The 10,779-nt window shown below is 42.9% G+C and overlaps 1 protein-coding gene across 1 annotated transcript; it reads left to right on the plus strand.

The window, feature by feature from the left end:
* Positions 1 to 3,149: 3,149 nt before the first annotated feature.
* Positions 3,150 to 10,755, plus strand: tmem251 (transmembrane protein 251). Its single transcript, XM_084376851.1, has 3 exons — positions 3,150 to 3,410; positions 7,719 to 7,940; positions 9,407 to 10,755. Exon 3 carries the CDS (start codon positions 9,415 to 9,417, stop codon positions 9,802 to 9,804), a length of 390 nt encoding a protein of 129 aa, XP_084232977.1. The 5' UTR covers positions 3,150 to 3,410; positions 7,719 to 7,940; positions 9,407 to 9,414; the 3' UTR covers positions 9,805 to 10,755.
* Positions 10,756 to 10,779: the final 24 nt, after the last annotated feature.

Consider the following 10,779-nt stretch of genomic DNA (forward strand, 5'->3'; position numbering starts at 1 on the left):
AGTGTCCTTACAGTGTGGGAGTGTCCTTACAGATTCGTTAGGGACACGTTTGAGCTCTGAGGCTGTGTCCAAATTCAGGGCTGCAGCCCTCGAAGGGCATTTGAAGGCCAATTACGTCACAACGCGGCCTCCCATATCCCAAGATCCTTTGCGTGCCGCTTAGTCCCGAAACAGAAGAGGAAGCAAGAGAAAATGGCGACATCAAGTGGCGCAGACATGACATTCAAATTTAAGTAATGGGTTTATACTCGGTTTTTAGTCATTTGAACATCCAACGCCAGATATGTTAAACTTCAAGGGACTATAAAACCTCCAGATGTTAACTTTCAGTTAAAACACGTGACGCTGGTGATGCTGTGGTAAATATAGTTGTTATTCACCAATGGGTTCATGTTTATTTTGTCATGTTGATGATTCAATTTAGATTTGACACATTGTACACACACTAAATGTACACGTCTGATAGATTTGAACCAAAACAGACTTTAATGCATGAACACCTGGTGACGCAACCAGGAAACGCTCCAAAGGCTAGACCGTCCCATTTAACAACGGTGGACGAGGCCGTCAAGGTCTCTCTGAAGGACCCGGCCTTCATGGGCTGCAAAGGCCGCGTCCTTGAAGGCTGCAGCCCCTGAATTGAGACACAGCCTGAGTTTCAGAGTCATCCGGGCCACTTTAGGGCCAGGTGAGCCCGGGTGTGAATGGTTGTGATGCTGTCTGAGGAGGGAACTCAGTACTGCGTTGTAGGTGGGTGATAAGTGATGTCTTAGGTCACCTCCTCTGTTCAGAGACAGTCGTTCCAGTTTGATGTAGATGGATTCTTGTTCTGCTGTAACAACCAGTGAGTATTTCATATGTACTGATTTACATGACAAAGTTATACTGCAGGTTCAGGGGAATTAAATGATAAATGTTGGAAAATTACACTATAAATCAAACTATACGTTTTATAGTGTGATGATAAATATTCTTTTTTCATGTATCAGTATAAGTATAAGTATAATCCCAGTTTTATCCCTGTGTTGGAGCTATCGACTGCTGTGTAATTCATCATTACTCTGAGACAAATTTCTCCCGGGTTGAGACCAATAAAGTAACCTTAATTACACTTGTGGTTATTTTGATGATATTTTATTTTAACGAGCAATTGGAGATAATTAGTTTAATTACAGTATCACTATTATAGAGTTAATGTGGAGATATGTTAATGCTTTTATTTTGAAGGACGAGGCAGATTGGTCACTCCAGGTGAGTCTACAGGTCGGCAGGTATGTGACCAGTTCATAGTATTTTTAACAGGCAGCAGGTGACTAAGTTGTTGGTTTCTTTGACCCTGAAATGGTCAAAGAAATGAAGCTTCCTCACTTTCCCTTTGTTAGATGTGCTGCCTCAGTGATCATCTGAGTTTAAATATGAGGACAAATCATCACCCGCCTGTAACCGCCAACAGACTGTGATGAATAAAGTGTCACAATTTGTGACACAAACATTTTCTTTTGACCTTCTGATGCTTCCTGTGAATGTAGTGATGCAGTTTGGACAGCAGATGGCGCTGGAGAATTGGGCCTATGAATCAAATAGACCCTCACTGAGCGGGTTGGCCCGTTGCTGCGATCAGTCAGTGGAGTGAACTTTATAAAGCTGCTTCTACAAAGTGCTTTAAGTTAATGCCTCACTGACCCATTCACTATATCATATATATATCTGGGACACAGACAGGAACCAGAAACAACGTCTGTAATGATGATTATAAACGTTAACTCCTCCTGATATGTTCAGTAAACAGGGAGGCACCAAACCACTGATGTGTTTATGAGTGTTTACAGCTGCCGGTATATGTAACGCTGTGACTGTGATGATAAATGACAGTTAGATATTGAATCTGTGTCTTTAATAACCAGATCCTGACATGTAAATGTGACATCTGTGGGAATAAAAAGCACTGACGTTTACTTTTAACTGATTTTGATGAATCGTTTTTATATCCAGTGATTTTAATAATGACAATCATTAGGACAAAAAAATAAGTCTGCAAATCAAAATAAGACACTGCAACTGGCAGTGAGTCTGCTTTCTTTTCTTTTAGCAGTGAAGTGATATACTCCTAACAGAAAATTATACACTTATTATATTGTATACAATAACATCTTATGGTAAAAAAAAACCCAGTAGTAGTTGGAGTAGGCTACTATTATAAATAAGCACCATATATTACGCAAGTCAGTCATATTTAAAGTTAAATTTAATTAGCAAGCTGACAGTAGACAGTGACATGTAGAAACGCTGGTATGGTCCTTTAAACATTATGTCTGTTACTGCACCAAGTGCACGTATTTGTTATGTGGCAGCCTTTATGTTCACTGTATTTCCATCTGAGGGACAAATAAGTAAGTAATCTTAAATTTTAGCACTTAGTCCTCATATGATGTTGATGAAAAAAAAATGTGGACAGCTGACTTGCATAATATAATGTGCATATTTATAATATTAGAATACTAATTTGCTTTTTTTTTACCATAAAATATTATTGTATACAATAAAAATGAGTGTTTGATGTTATGTTTGGAGTATATCACTTCACTGCTAAAAGAAAAGAAAGTAGACTCACTGCCAGTTGCAGTGTCTTATTTTGATTGATTGATTGATTGTCATTATTAGTGCTTAAATGGATATAAATCACTGAATAAAAAAACAATTCATCAAAATGAGTTAAATGTCAATGCTTTTGAGACAGAAAACGCAGTTTTCACATCTGCTTGTATTTGTTTACAGGGCAGACCTGCCACATCCAATATGGCGGCGACATCGACGTACAGTCCAGCGAGTCAATGCGGCGTCTATATATATGTCTGTGCTATGAATGACGTCATTGATTGGGGTCAACGAAAGTGCGACGCCCCCATCTGCGAATGAAACTTTGGGCCAACATGGCGTCGACGGCGTTTTACTGAACTCTGATGTTTCTTAAAAATTGTTATTATGATTATTATTATTATTATTATTATTTTCTATTATTTTGTATTGATCCTCTTCCAGTAGTCGTATTATACCGTTCTGATCCATACTCCAGTTCAGAAGGTGGCGGTAATGCAAAAAAGAAGAAGAAGAAGAAGAAGACCTGTAACACCGACTGGGAAGGAGGCGGCTGGCACAACCGGACTGTGAATGGACAGGAGATGGCAGAAGGAAGTGACGGATCAGGAAGTGAGTTAGGGATGGAGCTAGGTGGCGGGAGAAATGAAAGCAGGAATGAGGTGAAAACGGGGAAAGCCAAGCAAAGAAAACGCAAGAAAACGGGACAGAAAGGTAGAAGCTCAATGTCAGAAGAAACAGATAATGAGCAAGTGAGAGGGAGTGAGGAAGAGCAGAGAGTCATCATCAGACTGGAACAAGAAGGTGCTTCATTGGTGAGTGGAACCTGGTTCTCCTGACCAGAGGGACAAACAGGCTGGTGGGAGAGGTGAAGAGTGTGGGAGTTTTGTGGAGCATTATTGATTTTTTGTAGACAGTGCACAGCTAGGGAAAACAATTAGGATGAATGAAATCAAAGGGAAAAAAGTTGAAGCAACGCTAGCTAAGAGTGGGGGTCTCACTGGAGGAGTGATCTTCGGTATTCCCCTGAATGTGTCGACTGAGCAGATAAAGAGAATGTGGAGGGTGCAAAAGTGAGGGAAGTCAGACGCCTGCAAACTCGTGAGGGTCAAAATGTGACAGTCTATCGGTAGTGCTCACGTTTGACGAGGATCGGCTCCCTGATAAAGTGTTTATCGGATATATGAGCTACGATGTTAGACTATACGTGCCTCCGCCGTTGAGGTGCTTTAAATGCCAGAAATTCGGGCATGTTGCAGCAGTATGCAAGGGGAAACAAAGGTGCGGGAGATGTGCTGGGGAGCATGAATATGGGAAGTGTGAAAGGAGCTAAAGTCAAGTGTTGTAACTGCGGAGGGGAGCATGCTTCTGCGTACGGGGGATGCGAAGTCAGTAAGAAAGCAGCGGAGGTGCAGCGAGTGAAAACATCCAGCGGCATCACATATGCAGAGGCGGCCAGAAGGGTGGGGATGCAGCCAAAAGATGATAGTGTCGGGGTGACGGACGAACATGAAGCGAGAACATGTGAGGGGTGTAGAACAGTTAAGGAAGATGCACTGATTGTGGAGAAGAGACAGTTTATACTGTTCATGGTTGATAAGTTAACTGCACTGCACAAACTGACAAGAAAACGGAAAAAATCTAAATAATAGTGAGAGCAGCAGAGAAATATCTAGGAGTCGAGGCCATCGGGTGGGAGGAAGTGGAGGACATCTTGAAGGGAGGGTCACCCAGTTCGCAGACACCATCACAATCATCAATACGGAGTGGGAGATCTTCATGGTCCTAAGTATGTTGCAGTGGAATGCAAGAAGTCTTGTAACTAATGTGCAGGAGTTTAAGAAGTATATTTCAGATTTGCAGGATAAGCCCAGTATAATTTGTATTCAGGAAACATGGATGAGAATGCAATGGGATTTCATAGTGCATGGGAAAGGTGGTGAAAGGTGGTGGGGTAGCCACTTTTGTTAAAGATGGGATAAGGTTCATTACTGTTCAATTAGGGAGAGAACATGAGTCCATAACAATAAAGATCTGGACAGGTAGATATGAGATGGCAGTAATTAATTACTATAACCCATGTAACAAATCAAGTGTAGATATATTGAACATGGTATTGGGGGGGAAAGTAGTGTGGTGTGGGGATTTTAATGCACATAGCACTCTTTGGGGCGTGAGAGAACGGATGCAAATGGTTCAATAGTGGAAGAATTTATAGAGGATAAAGGGTTAGTATGTATGAAAGGTGGGAGGGGCACGAGGTATGACTGTGTACGAAATAAGGAGAGTGTGATTGATTTAACCTTGGCGTCAAATGAAATAGCTGGCGTCACTGACTGGGATGTGCTTTGTGAAGCATTGATGGGTAGTGATCACTGTCCAATCAGTATTAAGGTTGGAGTAGAGTTGCAGCGAGAGGAGGAAAGGAGGTTGCCAAGATGGAAAATTGATAAAGACAAGTGGGACATGTTTCAGGCACTGAGTAGAAACAGTTCTGAGCAATTGCATGAAGAGGACGGGGCAGGTGTGGATGAGTAGTCACAGCGGTAATACAGTCGGCTAATAAGTCGAAGCCAAAAGTATCAGGGTGCAGAAACATAAATAGTGCGCCATGGTGGAATGACAGCTGTAGACTAGCAATAGGGCATTCAGGCTGCTAAAGAAACATCATACAATGGAGTCGTTCATTCAGTATAAAAAATAGCAAGCAGTGGTTAGAAGGACGAGTAGAGCGGCTAAGCGTGCATGCTGGAGACAAATAACAACAGAACAGCAGTTAGTGGGTTAGAAAAGGCGACGCTATTGGCTGAAACAATGATTGAAGTCCATAGTTCAGATAATATCTCGGCAGAAGCAAAGCAGCAAACGACTACTATGCTGGCGCAAAATACCCCGGTGAACAAGAAAAAACTTGCAACAGGGGATAATCTAGATCTGCCCTTTAATATGTATGAGTTAAGGAGGGCCGTCTCCAGCACCCGGCAGGCAGCGCCAGGGAAAGATGATATATGCTATTGTATGTTAGATCACATGGATGATAGGTCACTAGAGGTGTAGCGGACCCTTGGCGTCCATAAATGAGGCGGAGAGATTCAAACGGGTGCTTAAATTTTATTGCCTGCTGTGCGCACAGCTGAGGATATGCACAGGTGAGCTTACAGGGCTCATAGTCTCCTCCCTTTTATACCTTGCTACCCTCATCAAGACTGGCCACTAGATGGCAGTCCACGGTCATTTACTGGCTCCCCAAACATTACACAGAGAGGCTGAGGTGACAGCCTAAAACAATTTACTGTTATTCACAAGAGGTAATATTCAAGTTATTTAACAAAGTATGGGACTCAGGAGGTTCCAGGTGCGTGGAGACACTCGGTGATAGTGCCAATTTTAAAACCAGGTAAAGGTGCATCAGATCCATCAAATTATAGACCAATTTCTCTTACATCCCAATTAGGGAAAACTATGGAGAAGATGGTAACAGAGAGGTTGATGTATGTCCTAGAGAGTAGAGACCTTTCTCTTCGTATCAGAGTGGGTTTCGTAAAGGAAGAAATACAATGGACTACTGAGTTTAGAGTCAGATGTTAGGAAAGCACAGGCAGATGAAGAGATAGTGGTGGCGGTGTTCTTTGATATAGAAAAAGCATATGACATGTTGTGGAAAGAAGGCCTGCTAATCAAACTGGATAAGATGGGAGTGCGAGGGAAGTTATACAACTGGGTTTTGGGCTTCCTGTTTGGAGATATAGAGATGAGAGTAGGGACAGAATGGTCACCGGTGTATGTTGTCCAATATTCTTTAACTGTATGATTAATGATGTATTCGAGGAGGTGGGTGGAGGAATAAGTAAACCATTATTTGCTGATGATGGGGCGTTGTGGGTCAGGGGGAGAAATCAAGAAAATCTGCAAAAGCAACTGCAGGTAGCAGTTGATAAAGTGGAGCAGTCGGCAAATAGGTGGGGGTTTAAATTATCTGTAGCAAAAACCCAGGTGATATGTTTAAAACGGCATGAAGAGGTGTCAATAAAGTTATATGGTCAAACACTGGAGCAAGTTAAAGTTATTCTGTTTTTAGGAGTGCTGTTTGATGAAAAGCTTAGAGGCAACATATTGAGAAGGTGAGAGATAAATGTAAAAGTGTTAACAGCCTCCTGAGGTGTCTGGCAGGTCGGGATTGGGGTGCAACCAGGAAGTCTCTGCTAAACAAACACCAAGCCATGATGAGGGCCAGGTGAGACTATGGTAGTGTGTCTTATATGTCAGCAGCAGAGTCGCTGAAGAAGTTGGATGTGGAGCAGGATAAGGGACTGAGGATATGAAGTGGGGCCTTTAAGACGTCTCCAGTAGCAGCTCTGCAAGTTGAGATGGGGAAAGAACCTCTGAGAATAAGGAGGGTGAAGCTCATGTTGGCATACATGGTGATCTGCAGGGCCACAAAAGGTCTCACCCAGCAAAGGCCATACTAGAGGAGTGCTCAGCATAGCAAGACAAACTTCTGGAGTCTGGGCTGGGCTGGAAATGTAAAGGCTGAAAGTATTGGTTTATGTGATGTGCAGTACATGTTGAGTGTTCCTCTACCAGAAGTTCCTCCTTGGGTGTTTCAGGAGCCGTCGGTGGATTTTAATATTCAGCACAGACTCAAGAAGAAGTCAGGACAGAGTGATACTGGCGTAATAGTGCAAAACTATATTGGTAAGAGCTATGCTAATAAGCTATATATATATATACAGATGGAGCAAAAGATCCAGAAACTGGGCGTACGGGAGCAGCTGTTCACATCCCAGAGTGTAAACTGGCAGTGGAGAGAGGAGAAGCAAGGGAAACATCCTACTGGCAAATGTAGAACCTGTGACCAGCCTGAGTCAGTACAGCATGTTCTGATGGAGTGTACGGCATGTGACGGAGAGAGAGCTGGAAACAGGCCTGCAAAGGGAAAAAGTAAGATTCACAATAGGAAACCTGCTGCAACGGTCAGAAAATGTTAGTAAATATGTAAGAAAATACCTGAGGGAAACAGGGCTGATGGACAGGATTTAGTTATTATTACTGATATTATTATTGTTTTATTTATTTATTTTATTTTATTTCTTTTCCTGCTAATTGAATGTACCACACTCCAGTCCGGTAGGTGGCGGCAATGCACCATTAAGCTGGATGCCAGCCGCCATTCAAGTCCAACAGAAGAAGAAGAAGAAGACGAAGAAGAAGAAGACGTCATTCATGGGTGTCAGGTGACAAAACAGGAAGAGAAAGACGAGACTTCCCGGACCTCCCGGGTCCACAGCGGCTTCAAAACGAGTCGACAGCAGAATTTTAATTTGAAAGAATCAGCGCGAAGGAAGGTAAGAAAATAAAACACCCTGACCCACTGAACCAGCTAGCAGAGTGCTAACAGACTGCTGACAGAGAGCTAACAGAGAGCTAGCAGAGAGCTAACAGACTGCTGACAGAGAGCTAACAGAGAGCTAACAGAGAGCTAACAGACTGCTGACAGAGAGCTAACAGACTGCTGATAGACTGCTAACAGAGAGCTAACAGAGAGCTAGCAGAGAGCTAACAGACTGCTGATAGAGAGCTAGCAGAGAGCTAACAGACTGCTGACAGAGAGCTAACAGAGAGCTAGCAGAGAGCTAACAGACTGCTGACAGAGAGCTAACAGAGAGCTAACAGAGAGCTAACAGACTGCTGACAGAGAGCTAACAGACTGCTGATAGACTGCTAACAGAGAGCTAACAGAGAGCTAGCAGAGAGCTAACAGACTGCTGACAGACTGCTGATAGAGAGCTAACAGACTGCTAACAGAGAGCTAACAGAGCGCTAACAGACTGCTAACAGAGTGCTGATAGAGAGCTAACAGACTGCTAACAGAGAGCTAACAGACTGCTAACAGAGAGCTAACAGACTGCTAACAGAAAGCTAACAGACTGCTAACAGAAAGCTAACTGACTGCTAACAGAGTGCTAACGTGTCTGTGTGTAAATAAACAGAGAGCAAGATGGAGGCAGGAAACATCGTGTCCGACATTCATCTAATTCAGAATTAAACTGGCACAAACAGTGAGCAGGACACTGCTGCAGTGAACTGAGGTCAGATTTAATATGTGAACATTTAAATCAGAGATCATCATTTTAGATATGAAGATGAAGATGATGAGGATGAAGATGATGAGGAGGATGAGGATGAGGATGATGAGGATGAGGATGATGAGGATGCACTCTGGACAGCAGAGGAAGAATTTCATCGTGCATGGAAACATGTTTCCTTACTGTGCACATGACATGAAACACTGAATGGTTATCAACAGAGGCTGAAGCAGCTGATAAAGTGATGGAGTTTGGCACAGACAGACAAATGGAGGACGTATTGATCGATTATTTTAGTTTCTTTTCAGTACTGATTATATGTGTGTATTGATAACTGTATTGATTATTGATCATAAAGTGATTACTGGATTTTCCTAACAGTAGAGGTGATTTATAGATTAGGTATTGATTACACAGGATAATGAACTTCCATCAGTGGATTGGATGACAAATTGATCATTATTTACTGTTTACTTAGTTTTTTGCCCTGCAGTATGGAGGATGAACATCACGTCATCACAGTAAATGGGATGATGTATTGATAATTGACTCATTTCTTGCAGTATTGATGATACATTGATTATGAGTTGTTTGATTGTTTACCCTACAGCAGGGAGGACGGAGAACTTCCAATGGTGGATTGAATTTTGTATTGATTATTGATTTCTTGCAGTATTGATTATTATAGGTTGATGATTGATTGATTATTGATTGTTTCCCTGCAGTATGGAGGATGATGAACTTCCGTCAGCGGATGGGATGGGTGGGTGTGGCTCTCTACCTGCTGCTCAGCATCGTGGCGGTGTATTACGTCTTTGAGGTCCATAGCTTCAGTTTGGAGCACGTGCAGAGAGGTGGGACCAGCCCCTCGGCTCCGCCCCTCACCAACAGCTGGTCTCAGAGCATCAGCTCTCGCCTGCCACCACTTCCTGTCTGGATGTGGGCTTCGGTCTTCCTGCTGCCATACCTGCAGCTATTTCTTTTCCTGTTCTCCTGTACGAGAGCCGACCCTCGAGCCGTTGGCTACTGCGTGCTTCCTGTCTGCCTCGCCCTGCTGTGCAGCCGGCACCACGCTGCCCGCAAACCGGCCAATCAGAGAGGCTCGCCACTCATCGACACGTAGAGAAGTCGACCAATCAGTGACAGAGGGACGGGGCAATACGGGGGAGGTTGAGGCCATAAAACAAACTGAACTGGTTGTGTTGATGTTTGTGATGTCACTTCCTGTGTGCCTTTTTTAATCTTTTAACAAAGACTCCTGTTGGATTAAACCCTCCGCCCTGTCTGTCAGGACCAGAGTCAAACTGCCCTGAGCGTGACTGTCAGGATCTGGTCACTTAGTTATTACTGTAACGCCACACATGATCCTGCGCTCTGATTGGCTGCCCCGCAAGTTTAGCCTGTTAGCGTCAGTACTGTTGCTATGGTTACCTCCAGTTGGAAGTTAAACTGCAGCACGTTCAATCTGAAATCGGCGTCCAGGTTGAACAACACACTGTGTGTCAGAGGTGTAAACGAATCAGCAGTCACTCACCGGAAGACATTAGCCAATCAGCAGCGACGTGTCTGAACCTGCGGAGCGTTTGTATAACACATCAGGGTGTTGAACGCACCTCATTTTTGTTTAAATTAATGTTTTGATACATACTGTTGGGGCTGAACGCAGCTTAACCTGACAGCTGCAGGCCAGACAGCCAATGGAAATACTGGTGTTTAATGAGTCCCGTGACATATGCTGGTTACCATGACAACATCAATAAAATGACAGCAAAAGAAGTGAAGTTAAGTTTAAATGTTTTTATTTTGAAAACTAAAAATTTAACGAGTTCAGAAACAAACAGACGAGTATCACAATACTGCAGTAATACTGTGATACTGCAGTACCACAGTATTACTGTAGTATCTAACTTGCTGTACTTCAGTTATCTGGTCTCTGGGACTTCTGTTAATCCTAAATGTCGTGTCACTGCCACACACACACACACACACACACACTAAAGTCTTCATGAAACCAACAACATGTGATTTTCTTTGTTTAAATAAAGATGAATTATTTTCTATAAATTATTTCTATTTGATGTCACTTGATAAATGTTTG

The sequence above is a fragment of the Pagrus pagrus genome, assembly GCF_965226575.1.
Source record: "Pagrus pagrus genome assembly, chromosome: 16".
Classification (NCBI taxonomy): domain Eukaryota; kingdom Metazoa; phylum Chordata; class Actinopteri; order Spariformes; family Sparidae; genus Pagrus; species Pagrus pagrus.

Excerpts from the sequence above, each read along its gene's own strand:
- tmem251 (XM_084376851.1), top strand. The coding sequence starts at position 9,415 with ATGATGAACTTCCGTCAGCGGATGGGATGGGTGGGTGTGGCTCTCTAC.